General features: G+C 30.7%; 1 protein-coding gene across 2 annotated transcripts; it reads left to right on the top strand.

Annotated features, from left to right (window-relative positions):
- Positions 1-2,648: 2,648 nt before the first annotated feature.
- On the top strand, positions 2,649-27,353 carry LOC130893505 (myrosinase 1-like). 2 transcript variants are annotated; one of them, XM_057799706.1, is made up of 8 exons: positions 2,649-2,795; positions 14,031-14,306; positions 16,602-17,005; positions 18,385-18,479; positions 21,092-21,358; positions 22,919-23,056; positions 25,904-26,007; positions 27,090-27,353. In XM_057799706.1, the coding sequence occupies exons 1-8, from the start codon at positions 2,755-2,757 to the stop codon at positions 27,259-27,261; spliced, it is 1,497 nt and encodes a 498-aa protein (XP_057655689.1). In that variant the 5' UTR covers positions 2,649-2,754; the 3' UTR covers positions 27,262-27,353. The 2 variants fall into 2 exon arrangements, with proteins under 2 accessions (XP_057655689.1, XP_057655688.1); XM_057799705.1 differs by lacking the exons at positions 25,904-26,007; positions 27,090-27,353 and having other exon boundaries at positions 2,669-2,795; positions 22,919-24,729.
- The last annotated feature ends 616 nt before the right edge of the window (positions 27,354-27,969 follow it).

The raw sequence follows: 27,969 nt of genomic DNA on the forward strand, positions 1-27,969 counted from the left end.
ATACTGTTGTTTTATTTTTTCATATATTGAAGAAACTACTGCTTCTTTAAATTGCTTTCGTCAGTTTCCAGTGTTTAAACTCAAGTTGATTAATATATTTACTCTGATCAAATATCCACAGAATTTCAATTTTTAGTTGTTTAATAAAATGACCACAATCTCAACAGAGTTATTTATATATATTTAAATAAACTGTATATAAGAGCAGCGAAGTTTGCGATGTCCGAAATGTAAAGGTCAACTTTAATATCTTTATCAATTTTTACTTTAGATGACACTAAAGGATAGGAATAGAGATTGAAGCTGTAGTTTTTCTGCTTCTTTCTTCTTTCCAAACATATTATTCGAATGAGGTGTATCCCAGAAAACTATGATCACTGATTCGATAGACTACAGATTCACATTGGCTATTTTGATACAGTAAATATTTCAGAAAATTACGCTTATTGTTAAATATGAGGTGTAACAAAAAGTAGGCCATAAATTAAGCTACGTATTCGGGGTTCAAAAATAACCCTATTGAAAATAACATACCTACCATTACTTACCTATCGCAATATCTAATTCTTTTAAGATAATCGCTATCTAGAAATTGTTCAGAGACAAGAATAAAATGCTGCTCCTTCAATATTCTCCCAACCATCATCTTCATTCTTTATCAAAAAGATCTCAATTAACAGTTTTCAGCTTTATTCTGTTTTCATATACTCATTCTTAAATTTATTTATTATTTTTATGCATTTTTAAATGGCCACTATCATCAGCAAGTTATGGCCAAAAAACACGCCAAATTTCACCTGTGTGGACCAGAATTACAAATAATTACATAACATTTCATTTTGATCTGACCAAACTTACTCAGATTTGAATGCATATCTGCCTTTTTTGCTAACATATAAACCAAGGTAACAAAAATTTTTTTCTTAACAATTTTATATCACATAATGCCTCAATTGCCAGTATGTAACTATTATAGCAATTCAGCACATATATAAAGAGTTCTAGTACCTCCAAACTCTTCGTGAAAAAATTTGATTTATATTTAATTTTATACTTACCAGGAGCTGTAGGATTTTTCATATGCTTATTTATATTATGGTGGTGTTCATTCGAGTTAATTTTGAGTAAACAATACGTGGTTCAATAAATGTCCTACTTCTCTATTACCCACTGTATAAATTGGTCACTACAAATATCTGTGAAACAAAAATACTGGAACTTACTGTTGCCTTAAGAATTCAAAAAGGCGTTGATTTATCAAATGACCTTTTTATCAACCATTTAACAAGGTTATAAAAAATATGCAATCCTATCTGATTTCCGCAGTAAACAATTACGAAAAAAGGAGTGTACAAACATTAATTTTTACCGAATAAAGTATTGCCTCGATTGTTTTTTCCAAACAGTGATCTTGTCTAATAGGCTACTTCATTGAGTATTTTTCTTCTAAGATAGGAAAGAATTTAAATAAAGTGAGGTTGTAGATATCATATCCAATTATCGACAATTTAATGTTGTCAATAGTCTTTCTTCGAATAATCATCAATAGAAGAATAATTTAACCACTAATATTCCTACAAATCTTTTTAATAAACATTAAAAATATAGAGATGAAAAATATTTTTCTACTTTATAGGTTGATAATTTACCACATTTGTTAAGAAATGTTGTAAATAAGAATCTATAATTATTGTCTAGTTATATTCATTTGCACTATCTCAAAAATTTACTTTAGTAAGTTGGAATTTTTGCAACCTAACCTAACCACTACACCAACACTCATAATAACACTGTCTGACGCACGTTTCTGGAAACAAGTTATCGTCATCAGAGACTGACGGTAAAATAAAACCTATTAATTGGACCTACCTATTTTATACCCATGTTCCCCACTAATGAACCTTATTCCGGGAAAAGTAATTCCAGCGGGAAAACCTCTTAGTGGATTTTGGGTTTTTGGGTCCGTGGGAAATATATTTTTGGCAATAGGGGTAATAAATGTGTGGAGATTAGCTTGCCGGGGATTTTAGAGGAAATGTTGTTGTTGGCCGGAGTGGTACTGGACCTTTTAGGTACAATCATCTGTGATTGTACCTAAAAGTGAGTGATAGAGTACCTCGTGAAATTTAAAGTCAATTCTATCTATCTATTTAAGAAACGATATGTAAATTTCATAGTTGTTTACAATGTTTCACTTTTATTATAAGAACATGTCTAAAAGAATACAAAACAATTAAAATATTCGTAGACTAATAAATCAGTTTATTGATGAAAACAAACAAAAACTAGAAAAAATATCAAAACCAGTCTATCTATCTTAAAATTCCAACAAAATGATACAATAATCATTGATAAAAAATAAAATAAATAAAAAATTGTGGTTTCTAAATTTCTAACATTAGAACACCTTGTTGTCCAGTCTCAATGAGCCTATAAAACAATATTTGTTCTGATAAAATTATGAAGCTCATACGAAAGAGAGATAATTTCCATTATCAACGGAAATATCAAGTTTTTCAAACTATTTTTTATACCTTTTTCAAAAAGATATTTCAATATTCACGTACACCCATGATATTCGATTAAAATATTAATATAACCATATTATAACTCTGATAATAATTTAAAGTTTCCTGGACTATATGAACAATAAATTGATGAGAGCGAACTTGAATTCTTCCAGTATTAAATTAGTCGTTAGTCGTGAGATACTGAGTGGTGGATAACTGGTCCACTTTAATCAGTATTTTTAAAATGTTGTCGCAGTGGGCCTTACTTCTATTTTTAACATATAAGTAAGTTAATTTCATTATTTCTATTATGTTGAACTTCAGAAAATTAGTGCGTATTTTTTCACATCAACACGGAATATATTTATAGATATCCAGCATTTTGTCCGGACACCGGTATAGTTTTTCGTTTTCACAACGAAAATTTCTTTACTACTTTTTCTGCTATCATTTCATTTAAGTTATAAATAGAAATTGCTTCTACTAATTTATTGAAAAATGTAGTCAAAATCTAAACTTTTTTTCCAAACTGTTTTTAATGCCAATAAATAGCTTAATGACTTATTGAAGAAAAAGTTTTTTTCACGCACAAGTTCACCAAAAAATTGAAATATATTTCTATCTAGATAATTATTGAAATTACAAACATACACTTTTATAATAAAGGGACTGGGAAATTTTTATTTTGAAGATATTATTTGAAAGCGATCAAATTTTATCAATGTCGATAAGTTTTTTTAAACTTTCATCAAATAACGAAAAATTGAATTTTATCAACTGAAGCTTTCTAAAAATAGTTTTGGAAACTATACGAATTTTCCACATATATATTTGTATAAGGAATTCACTTATCGTAAAAAAAATTATCCTAGTCGCAATTTTGTCAAAATTTGAAAATTATAATATCCTAAAATTAAAAATTTATCACTTTCCTGTAAAATGGAAGAACAGTGGAAAAAGCTGTGTACAAAAATCAGAGAGTTTTTACTTATGAATTACGACTCTGAAACATGAATAAATGATATATGAGGTTTTATTAACAGACCAAAAATATGTCTTCTGCTCGGTTTGGTTCAAGTTATTTTTATTGCCGAAAGAAATCATGAGAAAAAATATGAGAGCTGAAAGTTTCTATAGAATCACTTTTGCAATAGAAACCAAGATATTCACAATAAACTGAAATTTAAAGCTCAGCCCTGTGGCATAGGAAAACAAATATAAAAAACTAGAATTCTCGACTTTTGTGTAATCGTAACGAATAATCTCAGAGGAAAGAATTTTCTATAGAAATTTACCCAGATGCTACAAACATTCACGTTTTTTAAATTTTCGTCAAACCAAAATTTCAGAAAAAAGAAGTAAATTTGCGGGACACTTCTAAAAGTTGGATTTATTATCATCTGTTGAGAAAATAATGAATAAATTAATTGAAATCCGAAGACATTCTTAGCAAATATCAGTTGGAAAACATTTTCGATTCTTATGTCTATAATCTAAATTTGCAAAGTTTGTTGAAAGTATCTGGATATCTATCGGAAATATATCAAAAGTGATTCAAAACCAAATTATCTAAGATTTTATTCACTATATTGTCTGTTGAAAACATTTTGTCACATATTTTCAAGTTTTTGAGATATTTTTGTAGAAGTTATTCATATAGTTCTCAATCATTTTCTAGCCCTACTTTTTTCAACTTTTCAAATGCTGAAATATTTTGGATTGTGTTCTCTATTTAATAATTGAAATTTTTCTCGAGTTGCCAATGCTATTTTCCATTTTTATATTTCTTATAATTATTAAATAATATGATATTCATGGAGATAGATCCAACATGAGATTCAATAAATGATCTTGGTTGTAGTCTATTTCTATAAAAAATATCTCATTAGAAAATAAAGTTGAATTTTCAAAAAAATAATTTATGGAGTCTAAAATAATGTAGTCATTCTGTTTCTTGATACATTTGAGTACATTATTAAAGGGCTGGAGTTTCGAAAACGGGAGCCCATGTAGTGGTTTTAAATTTAAGCCAGATACTCTATCACACACTAAATCACTAAAAGGAATTTTGGGGTGGTATTGGTGATGGAACATGTGTTGAACAAAGATTTTTTTCCTTCAAGAACTGAAGCCGTTTTCGTCGTTTTCTTGTAATTAGCTATCAGCTCAATATTAGGCAGGTAGATTTCCCTTTTTTATAAATTAGTAATAAATGTTTCACCTTTAGAATTCCAATACAATGTAGCTATAACCGTAACTTACGATTGAAAAGTTTTTACTTTATTTGGAGGATGCTCCTCAGATTGAGTCCTTTGTTTTGTTTTTGGGGTATAATGGATACCTATCAAAAAATTAATTTGGATTCTATGAAACCAAATTGTCTCAATCATTTATTTGTATTTTTAATGCAAAAGAGCTATTGAGAAGCAGCAGTTTTTCATGCAAAGTATTGCATATCCGTTCGAATGGAATATATACCTCTTTAAATCACACGTACTTTCACTCGACGACCACTAAGTACGAGGCAACGTATTTTACTATTTCTGGAGTAGTTCTAGTAAGTGACAGGAAGTTCAGTATCATCCGAGTTGCAATCTTAGAGCAACTCACAAATTATTCCTTGGAATGAAGCACTGTCAGAATCATATCTACACTTTTTCAATTTCAATTTTTGTTTTAGTACGTGAAAATTATCGGGAAATATCGGGAATTCTTTTCACTCTATATTTACGGTTGACAACAGATACATGGAGGAAACTACAATATAATTACTATAGCGAAAGTGTTGTTTTCCACTGTAAACTTACACTTCTGTCAAATCGACTCTTATATTATTTTAGAACATAGATAAAAGACTTCAAGTTCTTCATGACTTCTAAAAGTATCGGTTCTTGATTTGTTGGCTCGATATGAACCAAAAAGTTACTGGTATATAAGTTGTTTGCAACAGACATGCAATTATTTACGATCCGTATCCAGCACACGTTTATGTTAGTTTCAGAATGTGGTATATCAAATAATATTAGTCATATCATTATTGAAATCATCATTATTGGAAGCCGAAGAAGTCGTAATGAAAACGAAACAGATGCTTTTCAGAGAACAAACGTTTAGATGGTACACAAAAAAAGTTAATGCATGACCTAGTATTGAAAAGTAGATACTTTGCTCAAATTGGAAGAGAGAAAAAACGGAATAAGTATTATTCAAGCTTGATTGAATCATGGTACATATACATATGAATTCAATAAACAAAAACCCATTGAGATAACAGCCGGTGAAAAGAATAAGTTATGAATATCGCCCTATTAAAACTCGCAAATTAATAGTGTTATCACATTACACAAACTTATATTCTTTAACTTGTGTAGCATGCATAAAAACCAGACTTTATCTGTCTGATATTTAAAGTCTATTAAGTATCATTATATATCAGTGGCAGCGATAAAACACACGTTTCGTTCAGTTTCCAACTCCAAACTCTCCAAATCGATACATTAAGAAAGCCACTGACTATTTTTAAATTCTTTATAACTTGTTCTTTTTTGAAATACATGAAATAGTCTCAAATTCCTTCATTTGTAATGAATTATTCTGATATCTTTTATTTTGTATATGTATACTGGTTTTGTATCATCTATATTTTATTCTTGGATCTATAGAATATTTTTAATTTCATGTTGTTAGTTCCTGATATTTTATTAAATGGAAAATTTATTCTGTTCCATCTCGAAAATTCATTCTCTTTGCGCTTAGAAAGCAATAAAATTGTTTTTTGTTTTACCTGGTTACACTAGTCAATGTTTTTTTTTTAATTAATCCCAAATAAATGTCTCTTTCTCTATTTTTTCATGATCGGCACGGTCAAATACTTCCCAGATATAATATGGATGCCTCCCTGCCTCCTTTTATCTTCTGATTTCCACTGGAGCAGTTATTAAATGATGTTGCATTCTTTATTCGTCTAACCATGGAGGCATTTTATTCGTTGCTCCCTTATTCTTTCACATCGTCACCTTTCGTTTATCTCATGTACTAGAATTTTTCCCTCTTTATTTGTATTCTCATAGTCTTAGCTACATACACCGTCGTGGGTCTTATCATTGTATTGTAAATAGCGACCTATTAGGTGACATTATTTTCGAACCTATTTAAACTCAAATTTTTTATTGTTATTATTGTATTCTTGCACTGAACAACTATTATTATTTTTATTTTTTTATTGCTGTACGCTTTTATTTCCATCTTTTCATTTTTTGCTCTGAATTCTAATAGTATTGGTTTAAAAACCTTTTTTTCCGTTATTTCCATTATATTATCTGCATTTGCGACTATTGTACATCCACTTTTAGAATTCACATTACGTTACATTTACAGAATTTTAAAGAAAGTTTTTTAGGGCAATAGCATTTTATAAGACTGGTCTCCAAACTTGGAATATTTTTGTTTGTTTTATATTCCATCCCTTCTCTGTACCTTTCAACTGTTCCAACTTATACGATACCTAAAACAGTGCAAACAATTATTCCAATTGCCAATTTTCATTCTGGTAATTGTTTTATACTATAAGCCTTTGTTTGAATTGTCTTCTATATATTTATCAACATACTCGAAGGCACTTACAAATCAGTTTAAATATGCCATAAGTCAAATCGTCACTTGACCTAACCAATCCAACACAATATCTCTAGGATCGACCCCAAACAGACTACTTTGGACATTTTTTGGTATAGTTATGAACCTCTAGGTTTGACTAAAAATACTTAACATATTAACATAATAACATAATACAGTTAAAACGTGGAAGAGGAATTTGGTTAAAAGTACTATAAAACAGTCCATTTGGGATGAGACTGTATATAGAACTTTGACTAAGGCATAATATACAGGGTGATTGATTAGTGTGATACAGTTCAGTGTTTTTGTCCTCTGAGATAACAATTTGAAAAGTTGAGATTTTATAACCATCATAAGTCTTCACATTTTACAATTATTCACAATCTGTGTATTCCAGAATGCTGTGTTATATCAAAGCACATTTTTTTAAAGGAAACACCGTATTCAGTATAGCATATTTGCTTGACTTTCCCATTAAATAAAGAATGTTTGAAGTATAAAATCTGTAAGTACTTTTTAAATTTATTTATAATGGCTTCTCGAACATTCATATTTTATACATATCGATTTTTTGTTTTTCATGTTTTTTTTTTGGTTCGAATAAGTACCTACTTCAGTATTCGATATTTGCTGAATTTCATATTTTATTAGAGTGTGAGGCAAAATTGTGTCAAGTTTATTGATTAACTATATATTTTTAAAAGTAATTTAGCTAATTTAGCATGAGTAAGTTTTGAGAAGGGCTTTATGTCCAAGAAAGTCCTCGTCTGGATCCAAACTTATTCCAATAAATTATGCAGTGCACACCTAATGTAGGAAATAGTAAGTCTTTTACTTGAAAAATACAAGAAAATGTTTTTCAAATCATTCCATCTTATCATATTCTGACTATATGGCTATCACTATGGTTTCTCATATTATTCTCGTTGACAGCCTTTCCCTGATTTTTCAATGGCTTAATAGTAAATTTCCCGATATCAAAACACAATATCCGCTGATATAAATAAATAAATTTGGGAATTATTGTGTGTGATAAGGGGTTTTCCTTATGTATTTGACCGATAGCGGGGTTATAGTAATGAATATTGTACTTGATAAAAATTATAACAAAAGATAATATCCTGTGAAGATATGTGAAATACGCACAGGTCTTACAAAAAACCACTCTTATTTATAGAACATGATTCATAGAGGATGCTGTAGTTCATGGCGTTGGGAATAACAAATGCTGCTTACAAATTTTATTTCCCAATATGCCGATGTAACGTTACGAGAAAAAATTTCTAGCTCCATTGAGAGCGTCAGTAAAAGTGACACTGTTCAAAGAAACACTGTACAAGATTTTACAGATTTTAATTCTTTAATAAGTAGAATAGTTTTAGATATTTTCGTTTCTGTATAATTTTTGTTTTTTTAATTTCACATAAAATTCTAAAGCTGATATATACAGTTTAATAAGCTTGAGTAATTTAGTCGGTAACAAATTTTTTTCATATTTTCCGCTAGGGCCATCATATCCTAGGGTACAATTTACAATCTCCTTTTTTATTTACTACATCTACTTGTTTCATGATCATACGTCTGCTACAACATTATCCTCAAATTCCATATACCTCATATTATAATTATATTCTTCTAGTATCAGACTGAATATTGTCAACCTATTATTCTGAATTGATAAATCAATGGACGATGATTAGTATGGATAATAAATTTCCTCCCATACATATAGGAGTAAAATGGTATGCCGACCAATAATCGTAGTATAATTCTTCTCACTCGGGTTCAATGCTTCACTAGCATTATCAAAACGTCGAACTTCACAATTTGCCAAAACACTGATACCCATGGCAGCAATTTCAAGTACAAAATAATTCCCTGGTAAAAAAGTTGGAAACGGGAAAATTGGCGAATTTTGTAGAGCTTGTTTCAATAGCAAATGAACCGGATATATTTTCTGTAGTAGTTTGCAAAATCAACAAACCTTCTAGTGTCGTTTGAAATCTTTGGACTAGGGTCATCAATCCTAGCTAATATGACAGAAGAACCAGGTAAAACTCTTTAAGAGGAAATAAAATAAAGAACTGACATTGGTCCTCATTGAGTTTCAAGTAAATATTTCTCAACCTCTAGAATATTTTGGTTAATTTTTCATTATGATTTCATAGGTCATTGAAATATTATTAGATAAATAAATAAAATAAATTGCACCATTTAATCCCATCACAGTAATAGTCATGGCTCTAGGTAACCAACCAGGACTAATTTTTAAGCATGAGAAGTCTTATGATTTGATACTGGCCTCCGTCGGTAGAAAATGTCGTGTAAGAGCGACTTTCTTCATTTAATTCAATTTGATTTGATAATAACCTCGGAATAGAAGTTAAATGAGAAAGATATATTGCTTCCCGTAATGAATTCAAAATATGTTGGAGTCAGATTCATACAGAGAAACCCACATTTTGATCTCTGGTGTATTGTGGCAGATCCACTTTTTTCTCATACAAACAAACTATCGTAAAATCACGTCCATATTGTGAATAAAAATTATCAAAGGAAACCACGTCTTCATCATTTGCATAGTATTTATCAAGCTGAGTGAAGGTAGAGTGATAAAGTGAAAGAAATTTATCAGCCCCTCTTTCTTGGTTTAAAAACCTGTAATGCTGTACCAATCGAAATCTTTTAGTTTTGTTGATTCTAGATTAGGGAATTGGTATATTGGTATATATTTCGCCTCTTCAATTACTCCTTCATTTAACATCTTAGTGACTTGTTTTTGTATTTCCTCTTCTTATGCATGAGGTATCCTGTTCGACACAAATTACTTTATCAGTATTTTTTTAAGCTCTTTTATAAATATTCCTGTTAAGTGATCGTATTTTAAATGGAAAAGTTTTTCTATTTACCTCTTTTATTCATTTTATAAATAATCTAATTCGAAACATTCAAGTAATGAAGTTAACCGATTATTTATTTGTATATTTTATTTCACACGCAATGAAATCCTCCAAATTGTCCAACAAAAACAACCTCAGTACTTGTTCCGGATTTACTAAACAATCCCCTTGAAAGTTTGTGTTACAGTATTTTATAATATCACACTTGAAAGTGAAATTATTTCAAATGAACATTTTAACAAAATAGGATTAGGAACTGTTGATCTGTACATCTGAAATCTAAATAAAATTCTTTCTTTTTTACAATACAGTTTGACTTTGTTGTCCCTGAAATTCCGTTCAGAATTTATTACCTACATATTTTTTGACAATATTGCTTATGGAAGAGCCTGCATCTAATCATAATTTTAAATTACTGTAATTGACATTAATAAAGTTTAATCCGTGTGACGAAAAATTTTTATGGTTTTCGCTAGACTAGAAAAAAAGTAGTCTGTTGTAAATGGAAATTCATTATTTTGACTAATTTTTTCTGCCTATATTTCCTGTTGTTTCTGTAGTTTCCACTCTTTCCTTCTTTTTGTTAGTTATTAGCGATGATATTGATGATTTGATCACGACGTATTAAGTGAAGAAATATTTAATCATTTCTTACAGATATTATACACGTTGTAATTCTTTCCTAGTAGCATTACCAAGTCATTTGGAAAATTACAATGTTGTAATGAGTCATTTTGGTATGTGATCTATTCTTAGTCCTATTATTATGTAAAAAACCAAGCACAAAACGGTAAACCCTATTACACTCGAGTAGTGCCTGCTGTATAGATATTGATCTTGAGCATCTGTAGGTTATAGTGTTAGGAAAAAAAATAAGTTCATGAGCCACGTCTGCTTGTCAAGTAGGTTTTGCAAATACTGCTTTAGATGGTATTGAATGATGTTGAACAGCTCGGGAGAATATCTACCGTGGTAGTATTGGTAAAACAGAGTCAGGTCGGTAACCTTTCTTCTATGCTCTAAGCTGTCTAAGTCTTTGGTCAACTCTGGATCACATATAATTCAAATTGCTCTCTTTAAGAAGTATATAGCTTTTTGGTCTTAAAGAACGCCTCAAGTTTTTGTGAAGCTGTCATAGCTAATTCTGCCACGTGACTATGCTATGACATATTCCTGCCAACCTTATATTCAGATAGGACTAAAATCTGAGCCGCAGTACCAACCTTCTTTGTGAAAACAAGAGCCTACATTAACCTCAATCCAATTGCTTTCACCCCACTCCAGAATTTTTTCGAGATCGGTATTTTTCCTTTTTTTATGGATTGAACCTGTGAAAGTTTCCAATATTCAGGGAAGATAGACATTTCTTCAATCGATGAACCAGCTCCAGGCAGGTTTGGTGGTCGTTGTCCCCGCGAATCCAGATTTAAATTTGAAGTAAACATGCGACCCAACAGGGCTGCTTTGTCTTTTGCGGTCACTGCGATAGAGCCATCTTCTCCAGTCAACAGAGGAATGTGGACAATTGATAATTTTGTTTTTCACATTCTTATAATATCGATCCATGCTAGCATCTATGCTCTGCTTGCAAGTGTTTTTCTAGAGTACAAGGTGAGTACGATTGTCGATACTACGATTAAAGCGCCATTTGTGATAAGCAGAATGTTTGTTGTTGACTGCTCAAGTGCAGTTTTTATCAAAGCCTGGTTATTATGAGTTGTCTTGAGTGATTACTGCATATTCGTGGTAACTGTTCAACATTTTTCTTCATTTGTTATATATTACATGTACATCACTGCATACCTTTACATGCTTATCAGAATTTATGTTTCCTAGTATTCCCTGGCGAGTGGACAAACAATAATTAACATCTAAGTTCTTGTTTTGCAGTTGATACAGTTTAACCTCAATTCGTAGTTCAAAAGGGTTGTTTGTGTAAATATGTTCTAAGAAATTAAGGGCATTTGGGGGATCTGTTATTATTACAATTTTAAAACACAAGAGACCTAAAATCAAAACGATTTAGGAACATAAACATATATAAAAAGTCTAAAAAATAAGTAATCGATTATATTTATAAAGAGCTCTCGGCAGGTAATTTATATTTCAAGGGAGGTTTATGAGAGGTGATAATAGCAGCAGGAGTTTCGATTGAAAGTTTTGATATATTATGAATTCTGGCGTTTCTGTGTTTGCAAAGATATTCAAACTTGTGTCATTTCTTGGGGTTTTAATCATCCATGGTGGTGGTATATCAATATGTAATTGTACAATGCATATCTACTAGTCTAATATATTTGGAAACTTTCTTCTCCTGAATTCGGACTTGTTTTAGTGTCTGCTTGCATCTGTTCTATTGTAGTTTGGATTTATTATTAATATAGTTATTGTAACTAGTGCATTACCAAAATTTTCTCGACCTCTTCGATATTGAGATCTTATAAAATTATTTGGTCAACATCTTTTACATCCATTTTATCCCATTATATGAAATAAATTTGTTTTGGGGAGTTCTTCATCTTTTGAACCCCGTATTGTGACAATTCTCTCTCATAATGTCCATCTCTGTTCTTTGATCCATTTAACATTTAACCTATTGTTTTTTTCAGATCTGAACTGACAGTAAGTAAATCCAGCTGTTCACTATGCAGTCTATTCTATCAAAGTTTTCTTAATACACTGTGTTGTGTCCTACCTCAAACCACTTAGCTCATCATATCATCATCAACTTTCAACTCTCAAAAGGAAATGTACTATATTCGGTGCTTGTTGTTACTTATGAAGAAATATCGATAACTCAATAATTAATAAATAACTGAATTATTGATATACATCCTACTTACCATAACATGTTAAAATGTACCATTTTGAGAACGTTTCCAACGAGTAGAGTGGAAGTGTTATATCTAGCGAGTAAGGTGGACGTGCTTAGAGAAGATTTTTAGCAGTCAACATATCGCGAAACAAAAGCCGTTGGTTCATTTTCAAGTTTTTTTTGGTAACATCTCGAATATTTAATCACCTGCTTGGGCGAAAAACTTCTGTACATTTTTATTGGTTTTTGATCGAAAGTTATCTCGAGATTTTATCAACTTCAATTGTCGTTTTACCAGTTTTAAATCTCATATCACTCGTAAATAGTTTTCAGAGTTACTATAACACCATAAATATATAAACACATTTGGAAAACCTCTTTTGCAGTTTTTCATTTGAAACAAAACTCAATATTAATGCTAAGATTGAATTTCTTGAACCGTTGGTGATATTCATACTGAACACACTGTTTATACTACCACTACACCAACTCACACATCACTGTTTGACGCGCGTTTCGATAACCAAGTTCACCTTCAGAGAGTGAGATTGACCGTAAGAAGGCGAAAACTTGGTTATCGAAACGCGGGTCAGACAGTGTAATTGTGAGAGGTGGTGTTGTGGTAGTATAACTTTCGAAAAAGAATTTAATTTACTATGCTACTCTAATAGTTTGTGGCGTTCTATTCCTCCACTTTCTACTATAGCTATCTTAATTTGCTTCTTTTCAACAGACACTATTCGATACACCGAGATGGTTCTCCTTACGTCTACCCTCCATACACTGCAAATATGATTTATTTAAAGTTATCTACCTATCTATTGTAATTTCGCCTATGTGATTTTATTATATATTATTCCAAGATTTTGTACAATATATTGAAATTGAAATTTGGGACAAGTTTATTCAAATGGAGTTAAAAAAATGATTGTTACTTTTGGTAAAAAGTTTGAGGAAAATATGAAATTAGTGATATGAAAAACTCATAATACTATACTATATATGGTACGTGGTGAATATGGCCGATTACTATTACTGCGCACATGTATGTGTCCAAAATGCTGTAGCAATTATAAATGGAATCGCTAGTTCACTCAAACAGGTCAACAACTGTAGCTATTATGAACTACAAGTATTTTGTTTTAAATTTCTTTGAGTTTAAAAAATTATGTTTTTATTTCTTTCCAGCTTTGCTATAGCCAAATTATTGAAAAATGATGGTAAATTCCCGACAGATTTTCCTTTTGGTGCCTCAACATCCGCTTATCAAACTGAAGGTGCATGGAATGAAGACGGAAAAGGTGAAAGTATTTGGGACCATCATGTTCATTCCAATGCCTCACTTATACCAAACGGTCTAAGTGGAGATATTGCATGTGACTCATACCACAGATATAAAGAAGATATTCAACGTGCAGCAAAACTGGGTTTGAAAATGTACCGGTTCTCCATTTCCTGGACCAGGTAAAAGCTAATAGTTATAGAGAATAAGCTCATTTATCTTTTTAACACGAAAATTCAAATGATTTCATTCATACATTATTTTTGTCAAACATATTAACTGCTCGTTCTTATATTTTGTTATCATCATTAATGAATAGTTGCCTCATGGTTTTACTGCTTATATTTATTGAAAATTTATCATTTCTGTATATATTTTGGTTATTATTCTATGAATAGCTAGAACCAACCATCCGCTAATTTTGTTTGTATTACATATTTGATTATTGCTAGGCTGAAAAACTTGAGAAGTTTTGCGAAGCATGTTTTAGTAATCAACAAGATCGTCAATTGATAAATGGAATAAGTTTTTTATATCAAATTTTCAAGTAAACCTAACTAAGAAGCAACTGAAATTGATTTTTTCATATACAATGGAATATGTATGGAATAAATTCAATTTTAACGTTATTATGTACTATGTGAAAAAAACCTGAAACATGTCGATTTCAATTTTTAAAGTGACAATTTATATTGTGAAAATATTATCCCCCTCCAGCACCCCCTCGAAAATTTTAAATAAGGTAGAGGGTTATGTGGCATCTTGTTGGAAAGGGATTTTAGTCCTTTGTTTAGTAATATAAAGTGCAATTGTAAGTGAGAAAATCAAATTGTAAGATGTAAGATATTGTTAATTTCTCCATCACAAAACTTTACGTAGAATGAAAATAATAATGTCGCATAATATATAAAATGTATTGTCAATATACTTTACAATTAAATTTAGTCTTCAACATGACCACCATTCACTTCTTGACAATAACAGAGGCGATTTTTGAATTCTCTCACAACATTTTTTATGACCTCAGGGATTATTTTGTAAATATTTAATTTAATTGTAATATACATTGAAAAATATTAATCTAATATTATAGAACATTATTATCTTCATTCTGCGTAAATTTTTTTATTGATTACCTAGGACTAAAATCCCTTTCCTCACGACCCTCTATACTATTTAAAATTTTCGAGGGGGAGCTTATAATCCAGAGAGGTTGTTGGAGAGGGATAATATTTTCATACTGTGAATTGTCAATTTAAGAGTAAAAATCGAGCTGTTTCAGGTTTTTTTTCACAAAGTACATAATAACGCTAAAATGGAATTCCATACATATGGATCAAATTGTTTATTGGGTTAAATTACATGGTATATGAATCTACTCTAAACCCAAGAAGCATTCCTATATTTTAGAAGCTGTTTCCAACGTAACATTGTCAGTTTAAGTTCTGGGATACCAAAAAATTTTGTTCACGTTAAAAATATCATTTTTGCAGCTCAATAAACCTCAAAATTAAAGAAAATGTTTGTTTGTGCTCACCAGTGGGTCTATTACTGATGTAGCTAAAAGCGTGGCAAAACAGCTTATACGAAGATGCTTGCATAAGACAAGCTGAGGTACATATATATGGATCATCTAAGATTCTTATTTATCAGCTGCTTCGTTCAAGAAAATCCAAATTACGAGCGTCTTTAAATCGAAAAAGGTGATTTAAAACACTATCTCAATGCTATAGGATTATCCGCAATGTCTGTGGTACATGGAGGAGGGTGCAACTAGAGACCACGTAGTCGTTACTCACACGTGCAAGTTTCAATCATATGGGCAAGCCTTACAATTTGCATAATAATATTTAAAGGTTAAAGCAAAGGTACCTAATTAGCTTTTCAGAGGACATCGGTCTATGATAGTTTTAAGTGGGGTACAATGAGCCTATCAGGCACCCCGGCTCATGCTCTCCTTGTCATAATAACGAACTTTTTTAGAATAGATTCCATAGTATTTATAGAAAGCAATGGCTATATGAGCTTAGCTAACTCGATCAAAAATACGATCAGCTGGAACATAGGAATGGTCACGAAATCGTTCTAATTATGTCAATACACTAGAAAGAAAGACACAGATCAATGCATTAACCATGTAAGAATTATTGTTCTGACTTTCCCATCCTTTTGGAATAATGTTTATAGCTGACTCAATTACCATCTTTCATAAAAAATGCGTTTTTCTTGAAATATCTATCACAAAATATTCGAATTGCTAAGCATACTCTACATCAATAATGGTGCTTTTAGGTGGTGTATGTGTTTTTGTCTATGTGTGATCTTATGCGAAAGCCAAAGTAGTGGGGCTTCTAAAAGAAAATGAGCCAGCATGCTGATAAGAAAGATCTTTTTCATTCAGCCAAAAAATTTTTCATTTTAAATTTTTATAAATATATGAGTATATAATTTTCACTAGTTTTTATGCTATTTTTTAGAATTTTACCAACTGGGTACGACAATGTTGTCAACGAAAAGGGAATTTTACATTATAAACAAGTAGTTCATGAAATATTGAAACACGACATGATACCGATAGTAACTTTATATCACTGGGATCTGCCGCAACGTCTTTATGAAGATGGTATTCATTGGACTAACCCCGAATTAGCATTCCATTTTACAAATTACGCTAGAATTGTTATCAAACATCTTCCAGATGTTGGATATTGGTTGACAATCAATGAACCGAAGCAAATATGTCGATTGGGATACGGCCTTGGAATTCTTGCTCCCACAATAAAGGGTAACGGAGAATTGGAGTATCAGTGCGCTTATGTTAGTGCCTTGGTTCACGCCACAGTTTATCACATGTACAAAGCAGAATTCCCTCATTACACAGGTAAATCTGAACAAAATTATATATATAATTTATTAATAATAATAATATATTATTGAAGATATCAACCTGAAAAAGACATCTTCCTTAATAACTAAGATAATGTCGTTGTCTACTTAGTTCTATGAGATTTTACAGGGATTGAAGACAGAAAAGAAATGTTATTATTTTTTGTTAAACTAATTTCTATAGAGGAGATTTATAGCAATCCTTCAATTTATTTGTGAAGTGAAGAAAAGTTTATTCTCACTCTCATACACAAACAAACAAGTCAAATATTGTGAAATTATAACAGCAAAGTTCTATTCCAAAACACAGCTATCGAGCAGGATTGGAGAAACCAACTTCTTGCTTTGTATTTTCTTTTTTTTTATAACGACTACGATACAAATTCACTGTTATGCTGAATTGTCGGCTCAAATTTTACATGCCTCGCGCATGATCTCATGCTGGAATCGGAATGTTTTCTTGGCTATTTAGATTAGGTTGGAGTTGTACATATTTACTGGGCTTGTGTGTGTTTATCATTGTCTTTTTTGTTTCTGTTCGCCCAGAATATTCAATGATACCTTTTTTATCTCTATAAAATTTCTATAAGTATACTCCAGTGAATATCAAATGCTTAGGAGGGAAGTTGGATACAAAATCACTGCACCAAGGTCCACCAATTCACGTCCTAATAATATTACTCTGTAATTAAGCCTTAAAGGGATTGAAGCAACCAAATTGATCCGTAAACATATAACATCGGTTTTTGGAACATTTTGAAAAGAATGCCTGTATATAGACCTATAAAACGAAGGGTTATATAATAAGAGATGGTCGCGGAATTTCTATTAAATCGTTAATGGAAGATTTGAACACTAACAGTTTAACCGAAGAAGACATAACATTGAAAAGTAAAAGTATTCTTGTGAGTTAACCAAAGGAAAAAGATCAACTAAAAGCGACTGATCCACAGATGATATTTATGTTCCTAAGTTGTTCTGGTCTAAGCAGGTGGTTGAGTTTTTGAATGCTGTATGTGTGAACAAGTGATTCAATTTGGTTGAAACGTGTATTTTCGCTCGATAGAGGTTATCTAGGTGATATATGGTAGTGATAGGTAAGGTGATAAGCTTAAGGCTAATACTATGTTTTTCATAACGATTGTTATATCATTCCCAGAAATTGGAGTAACAATGTTAGGCGTCCTTCCAAGACTAAGATTGTTCCGTTATCCTTCTTGGGATTTCGTCCTTGAGTATTATGTCTAATATTTCAATTCTTCCAATCTTTAATACTGCATCAAACAATACTCTATTACATAATATACTTATGGGCATGTTATGTATTTTCACAAGTTATGTTCCAGCATAATTCTATGTTTATATTAATTTCAGCTAAAATGTCGATATCAGGAGATTGTCAATGGATCATACCTGCCACAGATTCTGTACAAGATCTTCAAGCAGCCGAAAGACAAAGACAATTTGAGGTAAATATGCTTTAAGCAACCCTCACGAATAAATACATGAATAGTCATCATTAATTATAATAAAGATAGTTTCTAAGTTTATGTGATTCTTATAGTATTTTTCTATTTACTAATAGTCTACCATAAATTCAGAGGGTAAGAAAGTTTATGGATATTTAGGAAAATTTCAATAAATATGATAAGTCATAGAGGACATGATACATTATCCAAATATTAAAATTTAAAATATCAAAAAACAGAAGAAGTAATATTATAAATCAAGTGCCTTGTACTAATTGTGATACTGTCTACATAGGGCAAACATCTCAGTATTCAGAAAATAGACTAAGAGGTCATCAATAGGATAAAAAAATAGAACTGCATTAACCAACCATGAGATATGAAAAAAACATAATTTCAAAAATTCTTGAAACGAGGTCTAATAACAAACAAAAACAATTCAAAAATTCTTGCAACCGAACCTAATACACGAAAAAGAGAATTTTTAGAAATGGTTCACATTCATAAGAACGAAAAAGCTATAAATGATAAAAAAGATCTAAATAATTTAAGTAAAATTTATAGTTCTATTTTGTAAATTCCAATAAAACTACAAATAATTTAATTGATTACTGTCATATATTTGAGATGTATGGACCAAAGAAAAATTATTTTTTTCCTATTATAAGAAAGTTCTAGTTTGATTTTATTCTTGTTTTGATATTCATGATGAAGGTGATCTATTGATCAATATTAATACGCAAATTGTCAGTGTTAATATCATATTTTGATAAAGACTTAAAGAAAATTCTAAACGTCAATTTTATCTCTTTCAAAAATTATTTAAAAAAAAACTAATTTTGAAACAGAAAAGACCTAAAAAAAAAAGAAATTTCATTTTTAGATAAACATACGAAAATATATTTTTCTACGACCGTGCATTTTAACCCACTTTCCCGCACGCATTTTAGTTTTGAAAGTGTCATTAGTGCGGGAAAGTGACATTCTTCAAAGCAGAAACAAATATCAAAACTGGTTTGATATCAGTTGCTATGACAACCCAAGCGTGTAATTGTTACTAAAACGTCAAAGTTGTTCAAAACGTCTTGGAAGTGATCGAATAAGAACAATCTTCTTTTAAATTAAACCACATTAAACCGAATCCGATACAATAATATTAATGGATTCATCCGACGAATAACTTCCCGAAGCCGTTTTGAAGGCTGCAAATGAAGCTAATTCCGAGCTGTTACCTGCCAAATCCAGACTAAAATATGAGAAGCAATACGACCATTTTGTTACATGGTGTAAGGAGAAAGGGGCCAAAACTTATAAGGAAGAGGTATTTCTGGCGTATTTTTCAGACCTAAGTAAGGTTTTGAAATTTAATACATTATGGTCCCGCTATTCGATGGTAAAAAGTTTCTCTGTACTACAAATGACTTAAAACCGTTGCCGTCACCGTCATCGTCATCTTTATGCGACCTGCAACCGATGCCATCTTCACCGACGTCATCTACCTTCCAGTTGAAACCAAATAACTCCACTGGGCCGGCAATTCTTACTAGTCTACAGAATACAACAAATTGTGTTTTCAATATTAATATTTATAATAATTAATAGTTTTTAGTTAAAATTTTGTATATTATTATGTTAGTTGGAATAAAATAATTTTTGAAAAATGGGTTGGTATACTTTTATGTATATACGGTCGTAGAAAAAATTATGTTCCTAACTCATGCGTAAAGTGTCTTTCCCGCACTTGACCGCTTGACAACTGCAGTCGCGTGCGGGAAAGTATCACTTTCCGCACTTGTTAGGAAAATAACTATTTTATCAAAAGTAGTTGATGCGTATACACACAATTATATAATACACTGCCAAGTACAAAATTGTAATCTAAAACTAGTTTTTCTTGAATCATATTAGAAAACCTTTTCCGTACCGTAGTCTTTGTTGTGACAGAGGTGTTCAATAGTTTCTTTTGGTTCTTAGCAGAACCGACAAGAGCTATTAGGAGTTTCTCTTCTCAGATTATAATAACTCCTCTAAGCTCATCCATGCTCAAAGAAGACTTCTTTTGGGAGCAGTTTGTAGAATAGAAAGAAATCTTGTTGCAATGTGTTGAATTAGATTCTTCGGCAAATAACCCCGTTGATTCATTTCTAATTTCTTTTCATATGATTTTTGAATACAAGACTTGTGCAAAAATTCATAGTTTGCTCTTTATTTTATATGATTGTTACTGATTTTTCGTGGGTAAAGCGGATTTTGTTTGATTTGTATAGAGTTTTCGTTTGCTATAATGTTTTTATTGAGGGTGTTTCATAAATAATATCGGTTTTCAATGTTCACTTCGTTTATTAAATAATCATACAAAAAAAATGCCTTAATATCATTAGGCAACACTCAAAATTGCTCGAACCAAATCTATTGTGCATTTTATTGGTAGCGGCTTAAAAGTTAACAGAAAAATATCACTTAAGAGTGATAGTTGTATATTGGATAAATAGGGACCAAACAATTTGTAAATACAAACCATTGATTCTTATTTCCTTTAAATGTTTGTAATGTGTATTTTCTAAGCCGAATTGTATAATATGATTTTCTGTACATTTCTTTCAATTTTCTAGTGCGGACTGTATTATAATCCTATTTTCAATGGAGACTGGCCCGAAGTAGTCAAAAGGAGAATAATGAAAAGGAGTAAAGCTGCTGGTTTATCGAAATCTAGACTACCAGAGTTCACGCCAGAAGAAATAGAATATACGAGGGGGACTACCGACTTTTTAGGAGTAAATCATTACTATACAACAATCGTTAGCAATATAGAAGAACTTCATCACCTTGATCCAAATCTTTATGTTTCCGATCTAAGAACAAATGTGTCATTTGATACAGTAAGTCATTTAAAGTATTAGTCAAAGTTTTCGGAATCTTTTATAGATATATTAAAACGGTAAGTGGTAACGTCAAACTTAGTAAAATAGGTGCAAATAAATTACCACTATATTCAATTTATAATTTTTGTACCAGAAAATTGATAAATTAACGGTTTTTCTCCGCGCATTTTATCGACTTTTGCCGATTTCGTAAGTATTATAAAGGTCATAAAATATTGAGTCAAAATTTCTCGAGTAGTGAAAAAAAAAACGGTTATTTATAGATATATACACTTGACAAACAGATAAAAACATAAACGTCAAGAAAGTAAATCCTCAGAGGATCAATTACAAAGGAAGTGAACTCGCTTATATCTGGGATGAAAATGGAAATGGGAAATAGCAAAAAAACTGAAAAAAGAGGGAAATTATTAAAACTGTTACAAGGACTAATTGTGGGAAGATATGGAGATGACATGATGTGAGTTATGTAACAATACATCATGCTAAAGAATAATGATACAAGCGTAACATTATGAAAGAGAAAATCTAAAGAAAGAGGTCTATCAAAACTAGAGAATGAGAGAGATGTTAGAGAAACGAATCCTTTGAAGAATAGTGAAATTTATTGGAGAAACGTAAAAAGAGAAACCATAGGACTCAAATTCCTACATGTGGGCTTAGCTATATATAATTCTATCTGTAATGTTTGTTTCTGTTCTTGAGGTACAGATATATTTTCAATACTTTTCGGACATCACCAATTACTTTTATTTTCCACGTTCTCCTTCAACCAGCTACTTTAATTAGATTTTTCTCACTTCTTTATGTAATTGTAAGTAATTGTAAGTAGCATATAAGTTATCACAAAATTGATTTAAAACATTCTGTGTCGGGATAATGGAAGGATCTACATCAAGAATTGAGGTCGGTTTATCAAGAAAACAATTCCTTTTTATATCGAACAGATCTAAAAATCAACTACACAAGTTTTTGCCCTTGGTTACTTATACATAGTGAAGTTCGCTGACTTAGCAAAAGTCTTTGTACTAATTTTGCAAGATTTTATGGGCATACTTATTTCTATACTATAAAAACAAAATTTGAGCACAAAAGAATGTATATCATTAACTTGTGGGCATTTTACGAGAATTTCACTTAGAAGGAATTAATGTGGTAACCTGATAATGTAAGTTGATCTCTATGGATTAGGAGAGTGAATAATTTCAACCAAAGCTATCAGAAATTTTGATTACAGTAAAACTTTCATACACAATATCGAGCTGTGTGAAATATTATTGAAAAATATCTTGATTACAAATATTTTGACCTAACAAAGAAAAATATTGGCAGCTGTGACTTACCAGTATTGAACCAGATTTGGCTAGATTCATGGAAAATCGCCAGGCTCATCCATCACTCTTTTCAATTTGCGATATTTTTCCATTTCATCTCCTCAATTATTGATTTGGAGTTTGTATTAATAGTAATGTAAATAATTATTAATTAAACTATATATATTTATTAAATTTTCGGTCTATTTATTCTGATACATTTCATATATTTTTTTTATTGTAGATTATGCCAATTGGCGTATATAATATGTTAATGTGGATGAATGAAGAATATTCACCAAAGGAATTTTTAATAACTGAATTGGGAGTATCTGACAGTATTACTGATTTAAATGATGTCGTCAGAGAAGACTATTACGCGGTAAGTTGTGAACAAACAATAACATTTTTCTTATTAACTTACCATTTGTTATTTATGATATACGATCCAGGCACGTTGCACGTGATGTGTCTTTCTAATGTGCTTAACATAACCAAACTATATAAAAAATCTCATTTTTTTTCTAAAGTTCTCTCGAAATTTGTTTCAAGCGAGGTTCCCATCCTCTTCTTCTTCTTCTCTATAACTCTTTATGCCCTTTCGAGTGTTAGAACTTTGGGATTTCAGTTGTATTTCTCCTTTCATTCACTTTTTCTATTCCTTCCGATCATTTGCTAGTTTATTCATCTGCTGTATCATTTTCCGTTGTCTTCCCCCTTCTTGTGCTACTTATTGTAGCCAAGTTTTCATAGGTGTACCTATTTTGTTTGCGCCTCTCTAAAATTACCTCAATTTTTATCCTATCCATCTTCGTTTTTCCTGCCATTTCCCTCAGTTGCTTAATCTTCGCTGCTACTATTCTACTTTTTATTCATTACTCAAGTTTCACTTCCTATTTTAAGGTGGGTATAGTTATCGAGTTGAATGCTTTTGTTTTTATGTCTTCTCCTATTTCTTTTTACCCGAAAATTGTCTTATTAAGATCATAGTATATTTGATTTTCTTTTCTCTATTTGTTCGCTTCTCTTCCTGTGCGCTATCTCTATTTCTATTTTCCTGTCTTTTGTGAAAATGACTCTCAGATTATTTGAGGTCACTTCATCTATTCTTTGCCATTCATTATTAAATGTTTCTCATTCTCTTCCTTAATTAACTAGCATCCTTTTGATGCTTACTTCTATTCTCAGGTCTTCTATTGTCCTTTTCCTATTTCCATTATCCCTATCGCTTTTTCTGCTTCCTCATTCGTGATTTACTCTCTTGTCCTTCTATCACCATATAATTTCTCTTCATTCTTCTTTTGTTAAGTTTCTACCTATGCGGCTGAATTCTTTCCATGTCTCTAATATGTCTTACATCTTCACTTTCATATCTTCCCTTTGTTCTGATTTACTTCCATAAGCTTCTGTTATTATATTTATAGTTATTTGCTAATTTGTTGCTTCTCCAAATTTTTTTCCATCTATTCTTTTTTCTTTAATTTCTTTCTTGACTTTGTTCCTTATGGTTTTGTCCTTATGTTCCTCGCTTCTATTATTAATATTATTCTTTCTTGTTGTCTTTTTCTGCTCAAAGGTTTTACTTGTTTCTTCTGTCCATCATTGGGTTTTGTGGTCCTTTCTTTTTATCTTCCTCCCGCAAATTTTCTCTGCTTCTTCATACGTTATTTCTTTGAATAACTTCCATGCTTCTTCTATCGTTACTTCTTGTTCTATTTTAAGATATTTCCTCCTATTTTCTTTTGTTCTCCACTTATGTATAGTAATTCCCTCATATCTTTCCTTCTTTCTTCTCCTTTTATATTCAGTACTATGTTTGCTATTCTGTGGTTCGTGCCTATGTTTTAATGCCACTTTTTCTTGTTTTATCTGTTCATTTTTTTCTCTACGTTCATTTATTTCTTTGCCTTATTTTTTTGTTCTTCTGTCAATTCTTTTTCTGTTATTGATAAGTTTTGTACCATTCCAAATACTTTTCTCCTCATTTCCTGACTTCTTGACAATTTTTTACTTTTACCAAAAATTGCATCTTCAGAAGCTGCCCAGAATTTTAAATGTTGTTTGCTTGTTCGCGGTAAATGAGACGATCAATTCAATCTCTCGGAGTAAAACTCACTAAAAACAAGTTCACATTTTTTCTATGTTTGTACTAAATTGGAGATCAGACAAAACCGCTTATTTTTCGGTCAGCGCTTCGTTCTGATAAGAACAGCTGTTATCAGTTAAACTCATCTATGTGCAAAGTTTTCATAACAAAATCATCTCAATTTGGTTTTATTTTGTCAATTTTTTATTTTCCTATTCAACATACACTTTCAATTTACGATTTTATTCCACACAACAACGATAAAGAAATTGTCACCAATCTAAACGGCGTTAATTGTTCATTTCAAAATTATTTAAGGAATAAGAAATGGTTTAATTTCCGTCCGTATTCAACTGATCTTCTGAATAGATTGTGATTTATTTTTATTGAAAGGAATTAGTAAACTCTCTTTGATCATTTTAACATAATCTGTTTCAAAATGTACAAACCTAGTAACTTCCGTTTCAATTATTAATGCAAGCGAATTATTTTCAGTTATATTATTTTTCAGCATAAAATAATCGCCATATTCATCTTACAGATAGCTTTTTCATCTAAAATCCATGTGAGAGATTGTATACACGTTTAGTTGGAATATTTTCTTATTAGCTATTACACGTACATTCATTCAGCAATCGCTACAGAGTATGAATTTCATTAACCCTCAGTTGAAAAGTTATTATTTGTTTTTCCATCTCAAAACTAATAATTAAATAGCACCCAAAATTCTTTTTTCGATAAATATTCCTAAAGTTTTAGTTTTCAGCTACAATAATTGATGAGTCCCTTTCTCCTTTTAGATTTTGGGTAGTATTCAATTGTTTAAATATGTTTAAAATTTTCAAATGATAACCTAACCTAACTCAACTGAAAAAGAAATAGTCGATTTGAAATTCCATTCCTTTATTTTCTCTAATCCGATTAGTTTTTATTTATTCTTGCCTGGTCATTTTATGAAATAACTGAATTTTATATTTTAACATACATACAAAAACTTATATCTTGGGTCAATGTATAAAAACCGTTTATGATAGTGACTTGGTTAGTTCCATTAACATAAACTTCATTAAAAGTTTTTGAGACTAGCTAACGCTCTTTTTATATATTATCCAAATTTCTAATTACTTGTTGGTTCTATTTTAGGATTATTTATGCCATATTCTTGAAGCAATGCATGACGGAATTAAAATATCAGGAGTAATGTTTTGGAGTTTTATGGATAGTCTTGAATGGATATTTGGTTATAGGTACGTAAATATTATTTGGTAGTTACTTAATATTACTCAGTCTAATATGACATTTACAAAAAACTCCGCCAAAGCTTGGTGTAACAAAGTGCAGCTCTGCCAAAAGGATAAATGTTCTATAATCTTGACGGCACTTCACTGTACTATAATTAACTTTATAGAAAAATTTCCACTACTAATAAAATAGATTTACTTGTGGATTACGAAATATATGAGCTCGTATGAAGGTCATTCTAGATTATTTTAGTCCACATTAAAATGATAATAATAAATTATAATAATCAATGATCTTGAAAATATCCCAAAATAGAGGCTCTACCAAGGATAGATCGAAGCAACTGAAATAATAGTCCAGTCACATTGCTGGGTTGAAAATTGGTTTAGTAGGAAATATTAATATAATTATTTCACATTACAATTATTTACATAGGTAGTGTAAATAAAATATTTTACCGAATATCAAGTGTAAAATTCTGAAATAATAAGGAAAGAATTTTTGTGAAAATAAACATACACAACATCCACATTGTGACACAATTACGTGGTCTCCACCGAAACCATCTCAAACATTCATAGGCAAACTATTTTCAATTTGATATTTTACAATGTATAGCATGTGGAAAAATCTTATAAATTATGCTTAGACATCGCCAAAATAAGCAAAATCAAAAAATATATCAATACGGATTTTTTGTTGAGCGCAATCAAAAGTTAATCTGCGAGGATAATCATAATTTATCAATTCTTGACGATATTGAATATTGTACAGAAGCATTTTATTCTGATTATTATAAACTTATGTAGTGTTGACGTAATATCACACGAGTACCAATGTATAGAGATTCTTAGTAATGATTAGCAGTTTATAAAAATTTTTTGTATTAATTGTAACGTTGTTTACATAACACAGACATTTTAGTATTTAAAGAAAAATTATTAAACTGCATTATCCAAACATAAGAGACTGAAAAAACATATATTCAATTATGATAATTCGAAACGCTTAAAACCGAATCACATACAATAGGAGATTTTTTGGAAATGGTTCTTATTACATATTAGACGCATTTCTTTTTTTGCAGTGTTCGCTATGGCCTTTATTACATCGATTACAACGATCCTGATTTATTAAGAGTACCGAAAAGATCCGCTTACTTCATCCATGAACTTTTAGTATCTAGACAACTACTTTGTCAAAACCCCAGACGAGACTGGCCTTTAGAACCCTTGCGTGCAACCATACCCCAAAATTAAGTAGTGAACGTTGAACGTATTTTTTTATTGTTTTTTATACTTTTTAGAATAACAATTTGTGCTGTTTTTGAATAAAGAATCGTTTTTATGAATTTTGCATCATTTTATTCGTTCTATACACACTACCTATCTGCTACTAACACTAAACTCTAAACTTACACTAACAAATAAACTGCTTGATGCGCGTTATGATAACCAAAACTTTAGAGAGACTGAAGGTAATCTAAAATTTAATTAATTCAGCTGATATAATGCGCAGCTAAATTATGAGACAAGTTAATCATTCTAGAAACAATTTAGTTCAAGAAACAACTTGAACATAAGTTTATATTCAACAGCTTCGTTTTAGTATCATTGTAATATCACAAGGATACTATAGTGCAATTATAAGATAATTATTATATTTTGAAAATTTAACTAGTCGTTAGATTATGAGACATTGGGATTCTATCTGATTAATCCGTTTCAAATATCAATTGTGAAATTTATAAATAACTCAACCTAATTAAACGTAACCTAACCAAATCTCCCACTGACAATTTCACTCATATTATATCAAGATTTATTATAATTTCACTATAATGAGAAGGAGGATTGAGCTTCTTCATCACTTAATGTTGATTCACAATTTCTGATGACGATTGACGTTGATTGATGTTGGATCACAGCTCTTAAATACAGGATAATTCATTAATAATGTCCAATCTC

This window comes from Diorhabda carinulata, chromosome 4 (assembly GCF_026250575.1).
Source record: "Diorhabda carinulata isolate Delta chromosome 4, icDioCari1.1, whole genome shotgun sequence".
Classification (NCBI taxonomy): domain Eukaryota; kingdom Metazoa; phylum Arthropoda; class Insecta; order Coleoptera; family Chrysomelidae; genus Diorhabda; species Diorhabda carinulata.

Excerpts from the sequence above, each read along its gene's own strand:
- LOC130893505 (XM_057799705.1), top strand. The coding sequence starts at position 2,755 with ATGTTGTCGCAGTGGGCCTTACTTCTATTTTTAACATATAA. Across the intron at positions 14,307-16,601 it reads TTCTCCATTTCCTGGACCAG|AATTTTACCAACTGGGTACG; the intron begins GTAAAAGCTAAT and ends GCTATTTTTTAG. Across the intron at positions 21,359-22,918 it reads CAAATGTGTCATTTGATACA|ATTATGCCAATTGGCGTATA; the intron begins GTAAGTCATTTA and ends TTTTTATTGTAG.